This window comes from Phaethon aethereus, assembly GCF_964289735.1.
Source record: "Phaethon aethereus genome assembly, chromosome: 3".
NCBI classification, from domain to species: domain Eukaryota; kingdom Metazoa; phylum Chordata; class Aves; order Phaethontiformes; family Phaethontidae; genus Phaethon; species Phaethon aethereus.
Window position 1 is genome coordinate 6,940,769 of NC_138576.1, and position 24,174 is coordinate 6,964,942.

At 52.0% G+C, this 24,174-nt stretch overlaps 1 protein-coding gene across 1 annotated transcript in view; it reads right to left on the reverse strand.

The window, feature by feature from the left end:
- TNFRSF21 (TNF receptor superfamily member 21) overlaps positions 1–21,734 on the reverse strand; it is a gene marked incomplete at its 5' end in the record, with an annotated part of 34,926 nt that extends 13,192 nt beyond the window's left edge. The window contains 3 exons of the mRNA XM_081997997.1: positions 12,661–13,158; positions 14,859–15,513; positions 21,702–21,734. Of these exons, the coding sequence (XP_081854123.1) occupies positions 12,661–13,158; positions 14,859–15,513; positions 21,702–21,734 (1,186 nt within the window). The remainder of the gene's footprint in view (positions 1–12,660; positions 13,159–14,858; positions 15,514–21,701) is intronic.
- Between the last annotated feature and the right edge of the window lie 2,440 nt (positions 21,735–24,174).

Below are 24,174 nucleotides of genomic sequence, written 5' to 3' on the forward strand. Positions count from 1 at the left end.
CAGATATGACATATGTATTTCTATATGTCTCTGTGTATGTTATCGATATTTTTATATGTGTGTACATACATATATATACACGTAAAATATCTATGTAGCCTGATACAGATATTTTATATGTGTGTGTATTTACATACTTTTATATATCCCTCTATATGATATATTTTAGGTATGTGTGTATATATGCTTACATACACACACATCTGTATATAAAAACTACACAGCCTCATATAGGTATTTTTGACCCAACCCCTCCTCACTATTAAAGCAAGCTTATCAAGACCCGTTATATATAGGCTCCAGTTTTCACTTCCAAGCTCGATAAAGCAGCCGCGACCCCACGGTGCTCCGAGCACCCGCGGCCGGTGCCCGACCTGCTCTTCAGCAGAAACGCCGAAGCGCAAACCGCGTTTGGCGTATCCCCACCCTCCTCCCACCGCCAAGCCTCCCTCCCCGGCCGATGCGCGGCGACGCGCACGCGCTGCCTCACGCGGAGGCGCGAGGGTCAGGGCTTCTCCTCGCGTAAAAGCTCAGCCCAGCACGGGGGGTGCAGGCCCCCAAAGACCGAACCGACCGCAGGGCTTGGTTTTAACCACGGCGAGGTTCGGGGCGTGGGGGAAAGCCTTCTTCGTCACTCAAGCCCAAGACAAAGACAATGTTCCCCAGCACTAAGGGACGACAAAAGGCTGCGAACGCGCTACTGAGATTTATGGTGGGGCTAATTATCCCAGGCACATCGATACGTGCTATCGCCCACCACATTCAACACCGTAGCAGGAATTCAGCCCGGTCTCGTTACTGCCTCTCGTTACCCGGAGGAAGACGAGTCCCTCTCCCTCGACACCCTCCCATCCACCCGGGCTGGCCCTCAGCCCTGCGCTCGAGCCCCGCGCCCTCCGGTACCACGCACCCGCGTCGGCGGGAAGCCCAAAAGCCGACTCAGGTTTGGAGTCGGATCCTTGACACCGGTAAATTCAACTAGTTTTGGCACACAGCCGGCAAAAAAGACACCCGGTTTATGCAGCCAACACTTACTTTTATCACTCAATCCAGGAAAGAAAATGGGTTTTTTCATGACTCGGAGGGTAGAAGAAGCTCTGCAAGGCTTGTGCACCAAGGCAATGACAGCAAGGCAAAGGGCAACGGGAAGGTCTGGTGCTGCCCATTATATATCTGTATCTATACAGATGTATCTCAGTGCGTAAGTCGTTATTTCAGAGCGTTTCCTACTCTTGTATTCAGAGATATTTTTTTTTCCCCCCGGGTTAGGTGATATATAGAGATATGCTACCGATTTTTATATATATACACTATATATATAATCTTTATATATATTATATATAAAATGAAATGCTGCCCGTTTTATATACCAAATGGCAGAGCCGGGTCCCAGCAGCACTGCTCTGCAGTGAGACGCAGCGTTACAGCTGGGTGGGAGCTTTGCCCACACCCCCTCCCATGCGTGTCAGTTGTACAGAACCATTAAAACATAATTTGCTGTTTTATGACCCCGGCGTGGCTCACCTGGTCCTCCCGGGAAAGGAAAAACCCACATACTACCTGCTCCCATCTATGTACTTAATGCTGATAAGTCCCAGTATTTACAGCTGCTGTACTGGTGATAAGAGTTTGCAGCTGGTCGCAACTTGATTCGCACCAGTTTTACGTGGTGGCATGACATTTACGTCCCAATGTTCTTGCACAAAAATTATGACAAAGCTCTCATACTCCTACTGACATTTTCAGGTTTAGTATATTTAATCTCACCATTCAATAAAGTGGCCCCATAAACATGATTATACCCCTTAGCAATAATACCCCAAGGCACGAGAATGCACTGGGCAGCAGAGGACTTAATGGCGCGTAATAATCTTTGCAGAACAACTGTTCCATTAAAAACGAATTTGGAAATGTCTACCTTAATACTGTAAGAATCTTAAACTCATTTTCTTGCAACTATTAAATGAATTTAAGCCCCATATGTTCGCCACATCCACTACAGTATTGTGCAAACAAAACCCCAGAGAGATATGGAAGAGACACAGACATGAGGGCAGATTCGGCTCCAGTCAGTTAGAAAACCATCGCTCTCTCTGTTCTCGAAAAATAAGATTAAAACCATTACATGACAAGTTGCGGCTGCACGCTGCCAAGTATTACTGCTCAAGCCATTTACAGTAACTTAATTCACTTCTTCAAAACTAAAATAAAATGTTAATGCGTATAAGCAGCTTACGGTCCCACCATTTCCATATTTCCAGACGTCCTGCAAGTTACTCTGCAGAGCACTAACAGTGCCGCAGCATCCCGCTGGGGTGAGGAGGTGCCCACCAGGGTGCACTGGGCAAAAAAACCCAGCTCCACCTTAGATCCTGGGTCCTCCCTACCCACCGAACCCTGTGGACCTGCTCCCACCACGCTCATCTGCACGCCGTGGCTGCAGATGACGCTCAAAGCCCTCCAGACCCCAGTGATCCCAAGTAAAATGGCCGAGCTCCGCGGTGATGGTGCTTTAACCCAACCGTTTCACGCTTCCCACACGAGGCCGGTCACAGCCACGTCGGCGCGATGCTGAAGCCGCTCTGAGCTTGCAAATACCAGAGAACAGCCCGAGTCCTCCTCTTTTTTTAACACGGGACTCGGGAACAGCCTGGGATTGCTGCCACCACCCTCTCCATCATCACCATCAGGGTCCGTAACCACTTATCACCCAGCTGTGCTTGTCACAGGCACTGGGATTAAAGAGGAGCCCTGGCCGCGACACCCCCACGGCTGCGCCCAGTAGACCTGCGCGTGCCGTGGCCATCCCAGAGCAGGCAACAACCGCATCCGAAGGGTCCAGGACATCCACGCGTGCCTCAGTTACCTGGGCAGGCGGCATGCATTGCCATTATCCAAACATTGCCAGTCTCTAAACGTCACGATAGGCTACTCCGCGTAACCACCTCATGTTTTAAGGTGGTGATAATAACCCCAGAGCAACAAAGAACTCCCCTTCAAGCTAGGACAAGGCCAGCATGTTGAGCACGGGCAAACGCGAAGTGCAAGGGTGGATGGACACACATGGGAACACGGGCGCAACCAGGCACGTCTACAGCCAGAGCAAACAGACAAACGGAGACAAGTCAGGAGACGGACAGACACCTGCAGAGTGGCACAAGCCAACGCACTGCTGAATACACGTCCAGCTCACCTACAAAGATGCTGAGCTGAAGGGGGCACCTTCCCAGAGAGGCAGGGCAGGTCTACAGACAGGTCTCTCACCTCCAAGCGCACTGCTCACCTCTGCCCCAATCCTCCCCGTAAACACCATTTCAGTTTATTTCGGGGACCTCCATTTGCTTATTTTGAATCTGGTCCAAGATTTTTTCCACCTGTTTCCAGCTCCTTTGCATGTCTCCCACTTCACTGAGGTACACACTTTGGTGTAGACAGAGTGATCACTCCTTGCACTCATTAACGCCACCAAGGTGGTCATCACACAAGTGCATGGGACTTGCCTGAGCTTTAATGACTCTCTTGAGCTTGTTCTGGACAAGCCTCACTCATCTCCCACAGCCCTTCTATTCCCAGGTTGGACACAAATCCAGTTCTTCAGTGATCATTTAGCCTCAAGCTGGGCAAGAAGCCAGTGCGGCACAGCGCCGTGACCAGCAGTGCCAGCACGCTTACGTACAACACCTGCAAGAGACCATTTCTCTTCCCCACCATGACTTTTGCACATCTTCAAGCAAACTCAAGAGGAGTGGAAGAGCTACCCCACCAGAAGGCTACACCCAAGCACCTGGCAGCAGATACGGTAAAGGCTAACCACAGCCTAGCCACAGAAGAGCTTCGGTTCCTTCCTCTCCCCACCCTCTCACAAACAAAAAGCTGTCATTTTCATTTTCAGAGCTCAAGCCAAACATCATTTGGTATTTTTCAGAAGAGCACTCGTTGAGAAGCTGCCACCTTTAAGGGGAAGTCTCATGCTCAGGTCTACAGAGCCCTCCCAAGCTGTGTGTCCTGCCATCCCACTAATAATGAAGGGATGTAGCACAGAGAAAGGAATTCACACAACATCAGTTCCAGTCTTACAGGCTGCCTTATACAGCTGGGAAGCAAAGCTCAGAAGATCCTCCAGGACCTGTGGCACACACGGTCTTACCTAGTGAGCAGCTCATCTGCCCACAATTCCAGAGCCAGCTTCATGCATTTTCAGAAAGGCTGGATTTCATGCTCCATGCTCCAGCCCTCCATCAGCAGGGACAGGTCCCACCAGTGCACCCATGACACCTGCAGGACCTGACCTCCACCATCCCAGTACCAATCTCAGCTGGAGCACCTGGAGCTTCCACCACCTACCTACTGTCACAGGCATCCCAGAGATGGGCAATATTAATTTGTACACCACATGCAGTGACAAATCCCGACAGCGACAGGCTGGCTGGATTTCAACACTTGTGCAGACCTTCAGGATGAAACATCACGGGTGGAAAGCACAGCCCAAGGGCGCATGCAAGTCAGACAGGAGAACCGCGGTGATGCAGGCCAACTCTCCCTTACATTCAGATAAAAGCTCCAAATCATGGCAAACCCAGCTCTGTCCCTGAGCTCAGCCCACCCGCCTCCACCGAAACAGCCCCAGCAGCCTGTTTTTACCGCTGAGCACACGCCGAGCACCTGCATCTACAAGCGAGTCACGATGCGGCGCATCCAGACTCCAGCTGACAAGACACCATGGCTTGGCCAAACCAGGGCTTAGAAATCCCAAATCCCTGGCACAAATATCTTTTCAAAATGTGAAAATTTCACCGACCTCTACCAAAAAGAGGAAGGGTATTAGAAACTCAATTCCTCCCCCCCAAATATATTCCAGGTCCTAAATGAGGAGGTTTAGAAGATGCGCAAAGTCTTGCGCCTGGGTAGGGGCAACCCCCAGCATCAGCACAGGCTGGGTGTGAAGGGGTGGAGAGCAGCCCCATGGAGAAGGACTTGGGGTCCTGGTGGATGAAAAGCTGGACATGAGCCGGCAATGTGTGCTCGCAGCCCAGAAGCCACCCGTGTCCTGGGCTGCCCCCAAAGCCGCGTGGCCAGCAGGGCGAGGGGGGGGTTCTGCCCCTCTGCCCCGCTCTGGGGAGACCCCCCTGCAGTGCTGCGTCCAGCTCTGGAGCCCTCGGCACAGGAGAGACATGGACCTGCTGGAGCGGGGCCGGAGGAGGCCCCAGCAACACTCCAAGGGCTGGAACAGCTCTGCTGGGAGGACAGGCTGGGAGAGCTGGGGGGGCTCAGCCTGGAGCAGAGAAGGCTCTGGGGAGACCTTAGTGCCGCTGCCAGGGCTTGGAGGGGCTTCTAAGAACGATGGGGACAGACTTTTTAGCAGGGTCTGTTGCAATAGGACACGGGGTAATGGTTTTAAACTGAAAGAGGGCAGATTCAGATGAAATGTAAGGAAGACATTTTTCACAATGAGGGTGGTGAAACCCTGGCCCAGGTTGCCCAGAGAGGTGGCCCATCCCTGGAAACATCCCAGGTCAGGCTGAACGGGGCTCTGAGCAACCTGCTCTAGTTGGTGTCCCAGCTCACTGCAGGGGGGATGGACTAGATGATCTTTGAAGGCCCCTGTGAATCCAAACCTTCCCACGATTCTAACAAGAGCCTTTGTCCAGACAGGAGGAAGGTACACACTTGTAAGCAATTTCCTAATTTTTCCCATGGAGGACAGTGCCGGTATCAGACTCTCCCAGGAGCCAGTGATTCGTGTCCTCAGCAAATGCTGTTTGGGCAACAAACCACTAAATAGTGATGTTTATTTGTTTAAAAGAAGAAACAAAAATCCTGCAGGGCAGGAAAGGGACTCCTGACAAACACTTCCCACACACTCTCTGGAAAACAACTCAACCAAGCCAGGCAGTCAAGGAAGGTCTGTGATCAGCCCCATACCATTATGAACATGTTTCAGACCCAGTAACTTGAGGGTCAGCACAAGACAAGACCTCCCTTCCCACCACATGCTACGTGGAAGTCACCTCTATAACAGCACCTTTGGGCCAACACTCCCAGGACCCTCTCGAGCTCATGCCCACCACCATGGGATGCTCTCCCTGCGCTGGCGTTAGGGACCTGCAGAGCGGACTTGGCTCTTCCTTTGGTTTTAAAAAGGAATGGCCAGAGTAAGTATTTTATGTAATTATTAAATTTTAAACAGCTTTTGCAGAGTTAATCTTCATTATAACGCTCTCGGACAGCTGGTCACCCTGAGCAAGCGCACTGCCACGGCCAGAGCCGTATAAATATCCAGACGCCCGCAGATGCCAGCCTGAGGATTAAATTCGCCTCCTGCGTTTTTTTACTCCCCAGACAAAGCCAGGGTGAGTGAGGGAAAAAAAATCTGCCTTGTTATTTGAGGAGTTACATCTGAGAGCCTTACCGATGTCAGAAATCACAGCTTTTCCAGCGCAGAAACCGGTGCTGGGTTTTTGGCAGCCCCGGGCTTGGCATGCTTTTCTACAAGGACAACCTTTCTCTCCCCACAGAGCTGCCCTGCACCTTAACAGGCAGGCACAAAACCTGATCCCTTATTAAATTAATCCAGGGGCCACCCAGGAATTTTGACCGTGGGATACTTTGGGGGTTTTTTTTTGTTTGTTTGTTTGTTTTAAAAAGCAGATTTGGGAACAAACGTACCAGCTTCCCAGGACAGCTCCGCACAGCCCAGCGTACATTGTGGATACATGCCTCGTGTAGCAACATACATAAAAAGTGATCAAGCACTGGTCTTCAAGCCTTATAATGCAATAAGGCTGAGAAGCAAGACAGAAGATAAATGATAAATGTGCACATGATGAGGTTTCCTCCTGTCTAAGCAGAACAGCAACCTCCCTCATTTGCGTTTTCCAAGTCTCCCTTTCACCATGAAACATTGGTCAACCCCTGCATATGCCCTTTAGAAACCACACAGTTTCCCAAAAGGCCAAGGATGAGTTCGGGGCAAACCTGAGCAAAGTTTTAAGTCACGTAGTTTGAGGAGGATGACGTTTCGAACTCATCAGATGTCACCCCAAAGCTCCTATGGCAGAGGTTTGTGCTGCAGACGCAGAGTTGCTTCATCCCACAGTGAAGCAGAGCTTCATGCCCGTGTTGGAGCAAACTCTGCAGATGTGCAGAAGAAACAGAGTCCCCAGGTGTGCATTTTCACAGAAGCTCCTCCATCCCTGCCCTGCCTCCCAGCATGATGCTCCTGCCACCAAGCTGTGACCAGTTCAGGAGCTGATCAAAGGGAAAACTAATCCTATTAAAAAAAAAACAAACCCAAAACCAAAACACCAAAAAACAAAAAACCCACCCACTATGTGATTTTCATGCCATTTACGCATAAGAGCACTACGGAGAGGTCCTAAAGTAGTATCCAGTGCCAGGCAGTCACCCTGTAGACCTGCGAGTGCCATCCCTGCAGCTGGGTTTCCTTATTTAGGGTAACAGCTGAGTAGGGAATGACACCAAGCTTGAGGAAGAACATCCACTGCTGGGCTGTTTCCATGCACTTGCTTCCCTCCATTAGGTGACGGATCTATATAAAAGATTATGGTCATGTGTGGGCTTTTTTAGTCAATGTGCTGTCTCTTAAAAAGAAAAAGAATCAACTAATTTTACTCTGATAAGCATCTTCCAACACTAACAGTAAATGAGTATCTGATTTCACGTGAGGGCAAACTTGCAATGACCAGAGACATCCCGAATTAATCCCGTTGGTTATATTCACACGGGGATGCTTTGGAGCTGCAGCGCAGGGTCAGGTTCTCCATGGCACAGGCTTTCCAGCAAGGCTCTGGTCCCTCTTCAACACCCTCACCAACCTTCTTTGGAGCAGACCAAGCTGAAGCCTAGCCCTGGTCCTACAGCAACCGAGCTGCAAGCCGAGGACTATTCCCTACAAATCGCCAACCAAGATGATCCCAGCTCCCAACATGGTGACAACTGGGCATCCCAACAGCTAGGCAACCAAGACCTCCAAATCCCGACACTTCCAGCATCACCCCTCAAGTCCCCACTCTGCTTCCAATCCTCAGCTGTTTTCAGTACATGCTCTTCCACCCGCAGTCAAGTCTCAGCTCCATTCTGGCTGCAAACAGCGTTTGCAGAACAGTTTATTTCTCTGATTATTTAACCAGAGGCTTCCTGGCTTCACTCTCATCACCCACTGCAATAATGTGCAATTACCAGACTTGAAGAAAAATGAAAGGGAAGTGGTAACTTATGCCAGGCCAGTGCTGCCAAGATGTGCTCTGCAGTCTTTCAAGTTAAAAAAAAAAAACCCAACAACAAAACAAACCAAAAAAACACCAAATTCTCTTCTTGCCTCTTGGCACATCATGTCAGGCAGCTTCTATGCACAGGAGGTTTCACCCCGAAATGCTACATTCTACAGAGTCTCTGGTCTTTCATCTTGCTACTCAAAGGATGAAAGTCAAAGGCAATTTTATCAGCAATTTCTGCAAGATGATTTCAGGCCCATCTTCATGTTTGGCATTGACTGGTGCCAAATTTGGCATTTCCAAGACATTCAAGAGACAGGCTTCTATTCTCCATTTTTATTACAAACCAAATTCCTTGCCTTTGGAAGCAGCTGAAGAAATGAAATGGGTATTTGCTAGAATAAAAGGTTGTTTATAAGAAAGTGTTTCCGGTGTGAAGGCTGTTCTTGATCTTCTAAAAGAAAGTAGTCATACAAGGTTAAAACCACAGAGCACTATCAGCCCAGTACCCACGCTGTTCAGGCACCACACATAACTTCTTTAGGAACCTCTGGCAAACTGCTTTTCCCCTTTGGATGCCCATCTGCAGGGATAGAAAGTTAAGATCCAGCTGAAGCAGCAAGAGCTCCAGCTTCTCCAACCACAGCTGCACCGTTGATGCAGCTCCACCTTCGAGATCCTGCACAGACGAGACCTGGGGACTTTCGGGAGAGCCCCTGCCATGGGGATGGACACAGGGACAGACATGGAGGTAAGCTGGCTGCTAACTCAGGCCATTAGGCATCGTAAGCTCTTCCCGGACCTCTGAACCACTTAATCCAATGAGAATCATTGGCATGTGCTGCCTTGGCTGGAACACATCCATGTTAAGGACATAGGTCTTGTTTTACCACCAGCTTCCCAAGCTACTGCTATTTTTAGGTTTGGGGTGTTACTTAAGGCAAAGAGAGCGCACGGGGCATAGACACCAGCTCACGGGAAGATGAGGACAATCAACATGCCCCAATGACAACAACCACTGCCCAGGATTGCACACGCATCTCAACTATTGAAGCAATTCAGTATATCAAGCACCATCAGGAACCGGGCAAGAGTTTGAGCCACTGCTTTAACCCTAAAATCCTCCTCTTTGGGGAAGAAGCCCAGTCACAGTGAGATGTCTTTGCTCCAGCACTGAGCAGTGCTGGTGCCACCCTGACCATGCTTCACCCAGAACTGATGGGCTTAAAGGAATCGGCAATAAAATCCTCCAAATGGGCAAAGCTTTGGATGCCAGCTGTGGTCCCATCCAGCGTCACGGGAGGTGCCCAGGGTGCCGGCACAAGAGCATCCACCCAAGCACAGCTCCTTCGAGCAGAGGCTGCAGTACCTACGTCAGACCTCGTCTTCTCTTTCAAAGGTTAAAGCTGTTTACTGAAAGGATTAGGTTGGAGGACATGGTAAACTAGGAAGTGGGGGCAGACTGTGCGTAACAGCAACGTACGAAGGCTTCGCCCTGGCAATAAACACTGGGACATGTTATTTCCTTGTTGGCGTGGCCAGCCAACATATAGGTGGGGAGGTCATAGGGATGTCGGCACACGTCAGCACCAAGCCCCAGGGCTTCACCCCCAGCCCCAGAAAATGATTTAAACCTAAGTGCTTGCCCTGCACATCCCTAAGTGCAACCACAAACCACGCTGGCACCTGAAGACCTGGGGATCCTCACATCTACGGAGGCTTTGCTCTGGCTGCCTACCACGGAGGGAGCTGCGCTAGCAGCACGGGAGGGGAAAGATTTCCTCTCTGCAACGGCCTGAAGTTTGTTCCTGGCTATATTCACCCTTTTCTGAAATGCTGCTTCAGGATGAAGCATGATTTGGGTACAACACTGCTGGAGCAGCAGAAAGCTAAGCCATGACGCTGCAGCTCGGCAGTACATCTTTGCTGTATGACCAGTTATTAAATAAAACGTCAATTCCTCTTTGGCACTACATGTTCTCTCATTTCAAGTCAACAGTCTTAAGAGCCAGACGTTTCAATAGGAAAACCAAAGAGGGATTTATACACCACTGCGGAGGAGAACGACTTCCATATCAGACACGACAAAGTGCCATCAACCAAGTAAAAACTGATGAACAAGGCCCCTCCAGCTAACGCAACATGACTGAGGCAGCACCAGAGCTGTGCGAAAAGCAAGACAAAGCGTTAACTGGTTTGCACTGGTCTGTCTGCTTTCATTGCACGAAGTTCAGCTGAGGGCATTCAGCGGCAGGAGGAAGTCACGGAGCCACCCACGCCAACACAGAACCAGCACGACTACTGCAAGAACGACTGGGAGGGATTTGCAAAGCCACCCAGCCAGGAGCGCAGAGTAACGGGCTCCAATTCACTTCCAGACCTGAGCAGCTCGATCAGATACTGGGCCAGTTTATCAGCTAAGCATGGGTTTTGCCGTCACGTCCAGCTTATTTCCCAAGGCAAGGGGCAAACTTAGCAAATACCTTGCGAATCTGAGGCACTAGCTGAATTCAGCTATTAGAGGATAACAGAGAGGACTGGAACAACTCATCTTGGGAAGCACAGGATAACCCATCAGTGATGCTGTCCCCCAAAGGACGACAAGATCTGCGAGGTGGGTTTATACCTAAACGGACTAACACAGCCTCATCGTTCACCACATTCTCTTATCTGCATGGTTTCTTTAACCCGAATCATGCTTGGCGACCGAACACAGAGCGCTGCCCACAAAGGCAGCTCTAAGGTGGCCTCCAGGAGAAGGGCCAGCTGCAGCGCAGGCATTTATTTCGGCACCGGGTCTGAAATGCCAGGTTAGAAACCAGAGCTGCACCTGCTCAGAACAACTTGGTCTGGTTCCCGCACTCGGTCACTCCCCACCCTGTTCAAATTCCGCCCCTGCTCTGAGATAACAACACTCGCTGCTCCAAAAAATAGGAAAGTGAGAAATTCAGCCAACTGCTAACTTAATTAATATCACGGGGAAAAAAGTTACTGTAAGTTAGTAACAATCAGATGCTTTTGGCCAATGAACCATGGACTACCAGTATTTCTGGTAGTGCCCATAAATAAAGATGCTGAATACGGTTCTGCAACCCCATTGCAGATCACTCACCATCGCCCCAGGACCCACAAATTTTAGGGACAATGGAGTGCGGCCGTTACTGGAAAAAGTTATAGCAAGGTGAAAAAAATCCTCAAGAAACCACACCCCATGAATTCAAAAGAGTTAAAAGGAAACTGGTAAGTAGCACAAACACAAGAGATGTCACAAAACTAATTCCAACAAGACCTTACTGGTTCCATAAATGCATTAACAAAGGCAAACAAAGTGTAGGTCTATTAATCAGCAGGAAGGAGAAGAGAGTACATGACAGAAGATGCCCTACTCAAAGCCTTCTTTGCTTTGTACTTAAGCACTGAAGGATGACTTTCATCAAGCACTGATCTCTCAAACCTTCCAATCTTTTTTCAATCCATTCTTTGTTTGGCCCCTCCCCGTGTTAAATGCGCTTTTCTAAAGGTTATCTGTGAACAGATATTTAAGGTTGAGCAACCTCAACCCAAAGTCAGTGTTGTCTGTCTGTCCGGATAAGGGGGGCCAAAATTGCCACTGTAGCTTTGCAAAGGAGGAATCATGCATCCTACTGGAGAGATCATGGCTGCTTGGTGCTCACCTTCACACCACCATTAATTAAATTTTCAGAAATTCCAATTTGATGACCACAACTGGTCATCGTTAAAGTCTCATCAAAAAGCTGACAGCAAGTCACCCACCAAAAGAACAGAAAACACTATGAAGCAGAGCCTCCAGGAAGACCCCACGACACTCACGGAGCTGTATGCCTCCATGACACAGCCTTTAAGGACAACCTTCCTGGCTCCAGCATGGGCAAAGGGCTGGGGACGCAAGCCAGCAGTCAGGATTTAGGGCTAAGAACTTGAAACTGAGGCACTGCCAAGAGGCGGGGGATGACTCAGCCTTCCAGAAACAAATAGGGCAAAAGGGAAAAAGGATGACACGAAAGACAACCAGATCCACATCTGAGTCACTGAGAAAACAAGGAGTGAAACAGAAGAAAAGTGGAATGGGGGTGGGCAGGTCGGGGAGGGGGGGGGGGGGAAGCCTTCATTCAAGATCCTTCTATCAAGGATGGGTGGGAAGGAGGAGAGGAGCTGGGGCGAGCCCATGACATTCCCTCCATTAGCTCTTCCTTCAGGAGCTGGGACACACCATGGGAACAGGAACAGGGAGAAGCCAAGGATGAAGAAACAACTGAGGAACCAGTACATGGGCTTTGTCCTTGCTACAAGACCCAGCAAGTCAAAAAAGCAACCAGTCACTGAGTGTGGGGGCAGCCCCTCCAAAGCACTTGTGGGACGGCACGGAGGACGCTACCCCTTACAGCCCCCGGTCGCTACTGCTCACCGTGCCCGTTGCAGTAATAGATCCACTTCTCCCTGTTCTGCGTGGGGGTGGTGGACTTTTTCATAATAGCTTTTTCCACAATGGCACTGGGATCTTGCCTTGGTCCCTTCTTCAGAGTCCGTGAGCTCTTCCTGACGCTGCAGACAACAATAACCACCAGGACCAGCAACAGGAAGAGGACGATCATCCACGGCAAGTGTTCGTTGATGTCAAAGTGCTGGTGGGCGTTCTGCGGACCTCGCCGTGGGGGCCTGTATGGGACACTGGATTTCTCGCCGCCCGCCATCTCCAGTGACCGCTGCTTCTCCAGCGCTTGGCTGGTCTGCTTGTGCCGGTAGCTCTGTGCCTCGCCAGCAGCGCTGGAGCTCGCAAAGGTCCGGCTGGCGCCGTCCGTCTCGTTGACTGAGGTTTCGTTGTAGTAGCCCACTGGCTCCGCCGTGCCACTGGATGTGCGCGGCACAGGAGAGGGGACAAAACTGGGAACTGAAGAGTTCAAACCTGCAAAAGGAGAGGAGAGGAGAGCTCAGTGTCACAGCACCGGAGACATGATACGGCATCATGTCACTGTCTAAAACCTGCCTGAGCATCTGCCTGGCCAGCAGACAGAAACCCAACGCCAGGCAGCAAGAAAGGGAAGAGGTGAAGTTGAGGTTTGGCTCTGGGAACAGATGGGTACAGTTACAGAGGTAGGTTCAAGATAAAATTGACCCTTGTTGGTTAAGGCTAGTGGCAGTTTGTTTAAAAAAACCCCCAAATGATTAAAGGCATGTCGTCAATCTGCATTTGTCCCACACTCAGTACTTCTCAGAAAACCTACAACTTTGAGGTTTCTTAGGTTTATGAACATGGGTTTCATACCGAATGTGGGAAATGTGGTATTTGGGCTAGAAACACATGAAAAATTGGAGGCTTAGCATCCCTCTACTGGGTTTTGTTAAGGAAGCAAAAACTTTTTTACCAGCACTGAGGGCAGCTGTGGGTGCATCAGATACAAAACAGGTTTCTAAAGCAACAGAAGCACCCCAACGTCCCCCTAAGAGCTACTTTCCATCTTTATCGAGTTTCCTTATCAACCAACAGCTCTCAGGTCCCAGCCAGCTGCATGACCAAAGCCTAGTGAGAAGGGCTTTTGTGGCAAAAACTAGAGCTTACTTTGGTAACTTGGCTTTTGAAGATCATGTCTCATCCCTGTTGAGCCAGAGAGTGTGTGTAACCGCCTGTAACCTGATTTTTTCCTCTGACCTTGTTACCCAAAACACTCTGACCAGGATACAAACAGGGAAAATGCTTTATCTTTTACCTAATTTTCTACAGTTGATGTCAAAGTTCAGGGAACACCCGCCCATCTTCTCCCAACAACACACCAACATCATATAAAGCTTTGAACCCTAACAAAGGAGGAGCACTGGGAGTCTACCATTGTCAACGCTTCTCTGCCATTGTATTTACCAACTCAGGTGTTCAGGCCATCAAAAGTTGCATTTTTTAATTAAAATGCCCCATCTGAGACACTGTAAGGAGGCTGCGTCCCAGAGAACGTTAAGCACCACTGCAATGAGCCATGACTAAAGCATCTCTCTAAAGGCTGCGATGATGTATCATTTTCAATTATATGAGAGAATGGGGAATTCAACCTGGTTCTCCCCACCAGTGATAACTGGTAGAAATCTTAGCAGTTAAAGAAAAAAATTACAGCACAGCCCAGGCTCCTGGAGGGCTGTTTTGGCAATGGATCTCGTTCAAGCCAATACACTGGCTCAGTATGGGGCAAAATGCAGCAGGGAAAGCATGGGCACGAACGCGGTGAATCCATCAGGGAAGCAGGCTGGTGGAACAAAGCTCTTCTCCTGCCAGGGTTTTCCTGCTGCACTCTGCTCAAGTTTGACACAAATGGACAAAGACTTGTGCCAGCACGACACACAGATGGGAAAAGAGGCTGGGGAACGTGATGTGCTTTCAATCCAAACAGTAGGACAGCCAAGAGTCCAATCATGACCGCAGACTTAGTGAAAATGTTATTAAATGTGGTTTAACACAACTGAGGGCAACCTGGTGCACTCTGGAGCTGCCTTCTGGCCATGAAGGAAAAACACCACCCACGCTTAAGACCAGGCTGCCCTTTAACAGCCAGCCTAGACGGAAGCAGGAACACAATCTCATCACCAATAACACGTCTGTGTTTCAGTGGTGGGCATTACCTTTGGGAAGATGAGCGGTTGGTGGAACTTCATAGGGCTCTTCACCCACTTCGGTGCTTGACGAAGTCAAAGATGTGTTCGGAAGAGATGCTGGAGAACCACAGACGTTGTCACTCTCCTTTGTCCCTGGCTTGATGACCACCATGTTTTTCCCAAAGCAGTCAGTGTATGTTTTGCACTTCATCACACTAGAAGGCACATCAGAAAAGGTACCACGAGGGCACGGCTTGCACCTAACGTCTTCTGTCTCGGTTCCTTTCTTGCGGACACCCCAGCCGACCGGGCACACCGTGTAAGGGATGCAGGTATCGTTCGTCTGAAACGTACCGGACAGGCAAGTGCACTCGCGGTCAGTCAAGGCAGTACAATGAGTTTTCTCAATCATTGGCAGTTCACAGGGTTTTCTACAAGGGTGGCACCGCTCTATGCCATTTTCATGCTTAGTAAAGGTCCCGTCTGGGCAAGGGCTGCACTCTCTTAAGGTACTCTTCGTACAATGTTTAGACACATAGGTTCCTGCAGGACATTTGTCACAGATCAGCTCTTTGTTGGTGGCACGGTCCAAGTGGCGGTACTTGCCAGGGGAGAGGCTGATGGCATTGTGCTCAGAGGCCAGCTTCGACTGACCATCAGCGGTGCCAAGGAGCATGAGCAGCTGGAAGACAGACGGGAGGTATTAGTCAACAACAGCGCGTGACCAGAGCCCTCTCTGCCCGCGATCCCTTGCAGGATCACAAAGCACATCCCAGAGCCGTGGGACCACAGAAATGTTTCTACAGGCAGGGTTGGGGTGGATGAGCACCGGTGCAGGTGCCAGCACGCTGCCCAGACACATCACCAGCTATGTTGATAATTCCTTAAATTTGACACCGCGCTTCTTGGTGAGACTAAGCATCATTTACACTGCAACCCTGCCAGGGCAGTAAATACTGCTAATTGCGTTTCAGCAGTATGTGCCACCTAGCCACCCCAGGAGAATTCAGACCAGCTTTGCATTTCAAGGCTGTGAGAGGCTCCAGTACGAGCCAGGCGCTTGCTGAGAAGACAAAAAAAACCACATGCAGGTGGCAGCTCTGATCTGTAAAACTTTTCTCCTCTGTATTTTTCAGTCTGCACTTGTTCAAATAGTCACCTTTCTAAATGACAAAATCACAGAATCATTAAGGTCGGAAAAGACCTTTAAGATCATCAAGTCCAACCATCAACCCAGCACCACCAAGCCCCCTAAACTATATCCTGAAGTGCCACGTCTACACGTTTTTTGAATGCTTCCAGGGATGGTGGCTCCACCACCTCCCTGGGCAGCCTGTTCCAATGCTTGACCACTCTCTCAGTAAAAAATTTTTTCCTAATATCTAGTCTAAACCTCGCCTGGCACAACTTGAGGCCACTTCCTCTTGTTCTATCACTAGTTAGTTGGGAGAAGAGACCAACACCCACCTCACTACAACCCCCTTTCAGGTAGTTGTAGAGAGCGATGAGGTCTCCCCTCAGCCTCCTCTTCTCCAGACTGAACAACCCCAGTTCCCTCAGCCGCTCCTCATCAGACTTGTGCTCCAGCCTCCTCACCAGCTTTGTTGCCCTTCTCTGGACACGTCCCAACACCTCAACGTCCTTCTTGTAGTGAGGGGCCCAAAACTGAACTCAGGATTCAAGGTGCGGCCTCACCAGTGCCAAGTACAGGGGTACGAATCCTGCCCTGCTCCTGCTGGACACACTATTTCTGATACAGGCCAGGACGCTGTTGGCCTTCTTGGCCACCTGGGCACACTGCTGGCTCATGTTCAGCCGGCTGTCAACCAGCACCCCAACCACACAAACCAGGATGAAATCTGGGCTAGCAGCTGTTACCGGACAACGTCTCAGCCCCTCTGCCCTTCCATGATTTTTTATGACCCTGTGCAAGCATAGGGTTTGGCGAGACCACAAGTCATGTTCTGCTTTGACCCTCCAGCCACATCTGAACCCACTTTAAACTGGATGCATTAGCAACAGGAGAGAAAACCCGATGCTAATTTTAAGCTCTTTGAGGAGCTCTGCTGTAACCCAGTTCCTCATTGCATCAGATACAGGTAAAAGGTCTCCAGTTTTTAGACACCGAATTGCACCCAGCTGGGCTTGGCTAGATGATGACTACAAACCTGTTTATATCTACCTATTTCCAATCCCAGAGCTTTATTCCCTTAATTTCTTTGCGTCGAGGCTGCTCCATCTCCAAGAGAAGCTCTAGCTACCAAGCAGGACGTCTGCATCCTCCAGCAGACCTCTGGTCCATGGATTTAATGTCAGTTATGCCAGCAGAGATAAGCCACCAAGAACAAAAGCCATATCCAAGGAAAGGCTCATACAACATGCAAAGCAATAGAAAAAACATTTTCACACTGCTGCAGGCTAAGTTAGGAGGGCGAGAGGAACAAGTCAACGTTGCCTTCAGTTTCCCAAGGTGTTTCCTACACTGAAGGTAAAAAGACCAGGGACCCTAACACTTTTCAGCGGCACAGCCAGGCACATAAATCACTTGACTATGTTATACAAGCCCTCTGTTCTTGCTCTGCCACCTATTCCGGGCTATCAGCCAACAAGAATATATTCAGAAGGTTAAAAAAAAAAAAAAAGCCTCCCAACAGCATGACTCTGCAGAAGGCACATCGCGGCAGAGCTGCAAGCCGTGCCGCGTCATTTTTGGTGCAGTCTCTTGCTTCCTGGAAACACACAGCACATTTCTTTCACCTGCTAAATAATTTACAGCTCAGGATTTGTACAAAACACTTCCTTTTTTTTTTTTCCCTTCTCCCCCTCCTGAAGCAGCAGTTACAGAGCAGGCAGAAGCAGGCAAGCCCACAGGAGTTGACGAGGATCCTGCAGCAGCCAGGCTAATTACAGCACGTCAAATCAAAACAAAAAGCGGGGCTGCCCTGGCAGGCAGCGGAGGCTTACAGGATGCATTTTGTTTTTCCCCTCCCCTAAGACATGACTTAACGGAGTGCTTAGCTGGCTCTGACAAACCTGCCACCCGTAATCTTCATGACGCAACGCTGAATTAGCAAACCAGACGCAGCAGGATCCGGCCCCCCGAGGTTGCGCGGGGGGTCACCTGTGTTACTCATCCTCCTTCCCGTGCCGGCATGCCGAGCGGGACGTGGCGTCGGGAGCGGCAGGACAGGCAGCGGCTCTCCTGCCTCACCGGGGATGAGCCGCATGCCGCCAGCCCGGATCCCGATTTCTCCCTCTGCGTCAAGCCAGACCTCAGGAAACCCACGGACAAGCCCACTACAAGCACGTGCCACAGGTCCCATCCTGCTCTCCCTCTTCTTCCCACCTCCAGCATCTTTCCATCACTCATCTGGGTAACTAAAGCCAGTGGCACCCGCACTACCGTAACAGCACCAAGTTTGGGTTTTGTATGTTTCTGGGTTGGTTTTTTGGGTGTGGGGTGGTTTTTTTTTTTTCAACCCCTATCTCAAGCAAAGCAGCACTGGCACTTTTGAACATCTTCAGCTGCACGTGCGCTTCCAAGCTTAGGGACAACAGCAAGTCCCAGTGGGGGAAGGCTAAGCAGCATTGAAAACCCACTATTTATTCAGATTGGTGCTTCTGGTCCCTCAAAACATGCAACTGCTCAAGTTTCATGGCTGGCACCACTCAGATGTCCAAAAGAGAAGGCCAGGAGCAGAAGGACATCTTCAACAAAAAGAGGTGTCTGCTGGTTCGGTCCCTCATCCTCAGGACTGCCCAGCAGCATGTAGAACTGGACCCTTCTGGCCGGTAGACCCAGTCTCAATGGCAAAAGCAACACAAAAATAATGAAGTGAGCTCTGCTTAGCCACTGGATTTCAGTTCATTACTCCAATGCCGAAGAAAGTGTACAGGGTAACAAAAAAAAACCCAAAACACACCCACAGAAAAAAGGAATCAGTGCAAGACAACACTGAAGAGCAGATCTGGTTTCATGTTGGTTCGGCGCTGCTCTCCGTGCCCAATGCAGGAGCAGCTCTTGACACTGAAGCCAAAAGGGCCAAGCGGGATGGGGCAGCCACGACCCCAAAGAGCATCCCCAGGTCAGCATCGACGCCCTGCGCCGCACGGGCTAAAGCGCTTCCCAGCCACCCTCACCCATTCCAACATGTGGAGGCTTTATGGTACAAGGAAAGCAGATCGGGCTGGGGAACGCTCTCATTTTCACCTCCCCGCATCAGGGACACGGCTCAGACAAGGGGACCTTCGCGCTCGGCTGCAAACAAACCCTCGAGGCAGCAGCACCCCGCAGCTGATGTGGGCATGACCCATCTTACCACCACCCAGCTTGATGATTCCACCTCAGCGATCGTATCTATGGCTGTGCCTCCATCAGCCTCTCAAGTACCTGCATGCTGCAGAAGACCTGATGGGCAATTTGCACAGTAAAGAGCTTTTAGGGGGCCGTAAGCTTCCCGGGCATGTGCACAGGGGATGCGGCTGGGAATACAACAGCTCATTCGGGACCCAAATGTGCTCGGTGGTCCGGTGAGTCCACGTGCCAGCAGAAAGTTGGTGGATCAACAGGCATCTGCATCCTGAGACGGGATGACACCCCGAGACACTCAACGTCTCGGGTTGTGTTAAGCCATGCCTCATCACCAGCCCTGTGGGGAGGCAGCAATAAACCTAAAAAAATTTTAAAAAGAAAAGCAAAAAAAAAAAAGACAAAAGCCAGCTACAGACAGGGCACTTGACCCTAGTAGAGAAGAGCAGGAACAGAGTGCTGTAAGCAAGCAAGGACTGACAGTGTTAAATTGACACTCTGGGAATCGTTTCCAAGCAAAAGCAGCAGAATTTGGTAGAAATGGCAGCTGACTCCATGGCGATGCCTTGGCACAGGTCAGGGACGGGCTGCACAGCCCGCTGCCCTTCCCAAAGGCCAGCTGCACCCTCTACCAACCAGCACCGGGAAGTCACTTGTGACATTAAAGGAGGAAAAAAAAAAAAATTATAGAACAAACCCAGAAAGACAAATAAACCGGTCTGGAAGTTTTACCGTAACTTTGCAGGCAGGAGGAGCCCATCTCCTGCCCAACTCACTGTAAAAGGGATCAAGTTACTCACTCTTAAAAAAAATTGCCTGTGAGGAGAGTATCAACGAGCAAAGCGAGTTTCTGCTTCTTGCAGCACGACCAGCTATTTTAGCTCGTCTGGGGTTTGTGAAACCGAGAGTCCGGGGCTTACCCTGCTCAGAAGTCCCTTTACTACGTCTCGAGAGAGAAACGCAGGCAGCCGAGCGTGCCAAAACAGCAGCACCGACCAGCACATCTGGTCCTGCGAAGGAAAACCCAGCAGCTACTCCTGCAGCCAGCGCCAACCAGAGCTCACAAGCATCCCCAGCAGCCACGGTTTTGCTCCAAGCAGATGAAAACCCCCGGGCTCCCCAAAGCCTCGAGTCGAAACAAGGCAACATTTTGGTGGTTGGAGGTGAGGGCATTGGGGGAAGATGGTACAAACTACCTTGTGGCAGCAGCGGGCGCCCGAAGCCTGCGCCAAGCAAGGGAAACCACGACCAACACCAGCCTTACGCAACTGCTGCCGAGCAGCTACCGCTCAAAAATCAAGCGGCCAGGCAGATTTGGGTTTGCTGCACCAGAGACCCACCAACTTGTTTATTTGAACGTACTTCCATCAGGCTGGAAACACATTAACTCCTTGCGGGGAGTTAATGTCATGAGTTAATGAGGTTTGAGTATGTGTGCGCACAAGCAACACACGCGCGCGTTTGCTCGGAGCCTCAGCTTCATTTTGCAAAACTGCTGGTGTATTTCCCTACGCCTTTATATCACTCTTTTTTCTCCTCCCTCTTCCCTCTATCCCCGCCATTCCCAACTGACCTCCAGGATCCCAGCTGGAGCTCTGTATCTCAAGCTCCCCAACAGCATCTCATCTTCCAGATGTGCAGCAGCACTCGCCTCTCCCACGGGAAACCGGCAGCGGGGAGCACCCAGCCAGCACCGTGCACGGACCCCTTCACCCTCAAAGCAACGAGGCCATTTCCCGGCTAATGCTCTCCCAGCTTTAGATTATTTTCTGTTTACTCGGATTCCTGTCAAGCCAGCACCAGCTTGCAAAGATCCACCTTGAGTTCAAGAGCAAGCGCTCTCCTCGGTTACACAACCCAGCCGCAGCAGCTGCGGCGCGTGCCTGACACACCGAATTACCGTCTTCACCCAAGAAGATGGAACGTAGCCCTAAAGCGCTGAGTGGGAAGGGCCCTACCTGGGAAGGCAGAGATGGATACGAACCCGCCGGAAAACGTTTCCGTGGTAAGTCCGGGCTGCTGCCTGCAATTAGCGGCGGGGAGTTCTGCTGCCTGTCCAAGAGGGTGGCAAGAAAAGCAGCTGGCGGGAGTGGGTGGATGGACAGATGGATGGATGGACGGACAGACCCCAGCCCAGCACCGCACTTCGGGAGCGGGGCAGAGGGGTGAAGCACGGACCCGCTCAGCCCTCCTCTGGGGAGGATGCCGGTCCGCGCCCGCCTGCCGTCAAGCGGGGGTGGAGAGGACGGCGCAGGAGGTACCGCACCCCGCGGCCGGCGCTGGGGTGCGGGCGCTGGGGCAGGCAGCACCCCCCGGCGTGCGCGCTGGGGAGCGCCGCACACCCCACGGCGCCGCGTAAGGGGGTCAGCGGGACACCCAAATACACGCATACCTCCCCAAAACACGCCCCTGCCTACCTGCCCCCCCCCCCGGCAGTAGGGGCGGGCAGGCAGCCCCGCACTGCAGCACATCCTCCCTCCCCGCCCCTGCACACGCGGATCTTGCGCGGGCGGCGCCGCTGCTCCCGCGGGCCGCACCGACACCCCCCCACACCCACTCACCGTGAGGAAGCCGGCGAGCGCGGCGGCCCCCATGGTGGCGGCCGGGGCCGGGGCCGCCGCGCAGCGCGGCGGGGCTGCGAGCCAGGCGCTGCTTCACGCGGCGGGGCGGGCGGCCGGCGGCGGCCGGCGGTGGGGGCAGGCGCCCATGGCGGCGGGCCGGGGCCGGGCCGGGGCCGGGGCCGGGCCGGGCGGGCGGGGCGCGGGCCCTGCCGCCCGCCGCGCTCCCACCTGCCTGCGGGGCCGCCGGCTGCGCACTGCCGCGGCGGGGCGGCGCGCACGTGGGGCGGCGCGGCGGGGCGGGGCGCCCTTTGTGGCGTCACCCGGCCGCGCAAGCCGGCGCGCAAGGGCGCCCCGCCCGCCCGGCCCCTGCGGGGGGTTGAACGCAGCGCCCCACACCCCCGGCACCCCCCCCGGCCACCCGGGGTGCGCGAAGCCGCGGGACGGGGGGGCGATGCCAGGAGGGGCTCGGCCGGCGCGAGCTCCCGGCCCCAACACCCCACAACCCGCCCTGGCGCCGGGCACCCCCGCGGAGCGCGCACGGGCAGCGGGGGCCCTTGGCCGTACCGCCGCGCGCCCCCCCGCCCTTCCCTCTCGGCGCGGCCGCCTCTGCCTGGGACCCGCGGGGCAGCGCTGCGCGGGGCTGCGCGGGAAGGTTCTGCTCCGCCTCCGCCCCGCGTTGCTGCGGCATCGTCCTCCCCAGCGCGGGGGAGCCTGCGGGGTGGGGCGGGGTGCTGCGCGTAGCGACCGGCCGCCGCAAGGATGGAAACGGGTGCGGGTCTCTCCAGGGAGCCAGGAGATGGGCCCGGTGACAGGACTGGAAAGGATGCACCATGGAGTCCAGGGTCCTTCCAGGAGGCAGGAGCAGAGGATGAGGCTTCAGGGTGGGTCCAAAGTCTGACCAGGAGACCAGGGCAGGGGTGGGGGAGGCCCCAGGTGAGGCTGATCACGGCCTTCAAGGTTTACGAGCGCAACAAACCAAGGCGTTATGTGACTCTCTACATGGCTGGCTGGCTGTTGAGGAAAATGTTTAAACACCTGATCTCCAGAGCCTGCAGAAATCTTGCTGACCAACAGTCACCTTCTGCAGGCGTCCTGAAGGCAGATGAAACAAGGGGGGCTTTCAGTGCCACACCAAAGCAAACAGCACAGAACGCCTATGAATGACAGAAAGTCTCAAAAAAAAAAAAAAAAAGTGATGTTCTTGCTCTGCAGCAGTGTGGGTTTCATCCAAATCCTTCTGAAGCCCACAAGAAGCTTCCTCCTGAATTCAGGGAGGTTTGAAGTCAGCTAGAAGCCTCCTCTCCCAGCCAAGGTGGACTTTTTCTCCCCGTACGTTCTCCATATCTCATCCTGGAAAGGAGCAATGACCTTCAGGAGCCTGGGAATGAGCCTAGAGAAGAGCTTCCCTTCCAGAGCCGGGGTGGTAGCGGCAGGACTGCAATTCCCAGGAGGGACTAAGACAGACCGTGTCACGTGTGCAGGGAGAAGACCTTCCTCCACATGTGGCTGTGCTGCGCTGCAAGTGCTGCTGAGCCCCGCTTTGGGCTTTGCCTTCCCCCGGGGCCACCAAACCCGGGAACAATGTGCTCTTCCCAGGAGGTCAAGGAAGGTCATTGGGAGCTTCATCCCAAACAGAGATCACGATGCAAAGCAAGAGCCAGTAAGGCTGCTCAGAAGGAAGCCTGGGATGCCCATCACTTGCTTTTAATTAAAAATAAATTGGGCAATTAATAAACGATAACACAACTGGGTTAACACCAGACTTATGTTAATGGTGGAGGGGATTTTAAGTTTAAAATTGTGCAGCTTTCTGATGACATACAGGGCAAATCTTGCTCTGTTGGTGAAGTGTCTGGCTGGTTGTGTCTGGGCTAGAAGAGGGTTTCGAACACCCTGGCAGCACCAACCCACGCTGGATCCATCAGCAGTGCGAAAGGCGGTGTTCAGATTGTGTTAGGGAAAAAGCAGAAAAATCACCATCCGGAGGACGGAGTGACTCAGGGGACTGGCAATAAGATGGATCATGGTGCTGCTGTGGAATGGATTCCAATTAGTTACATCCACTTTTAATTATTATTATTTATATAGAACCTAAAGGCAGCCCACAGATTATCCAAAAATGCGCAGGCCGATCTGCAAATCCCCCATCCCACCCCCCTCGCAGCCCTTGTAATGACGAACGCCAGTCACGCTGCCCTAGGCTGGTTCATACCGGCTGCAACATAAATTAACGTCCAACTTGCTACATCTCCATTTTTCGCACTTTTGGAAGGAAAATAGGGAAGCGGATGACTGAGGTTAGAGTTCTGTGTTAAGCGTTTTCAGTGGCAGCAGCAGCTCGAGAAGTTCCTCCTCGCCTCCCTGCATTCGGTTCCTCTTTCCCTCTTGTGCTGCTCCGTGAGTCATGCAAATACGGGCCCGCGGGATCAGCCCGGTCAGTGAACGGTAACTGTTAAAAAAAACATGAAGGAGG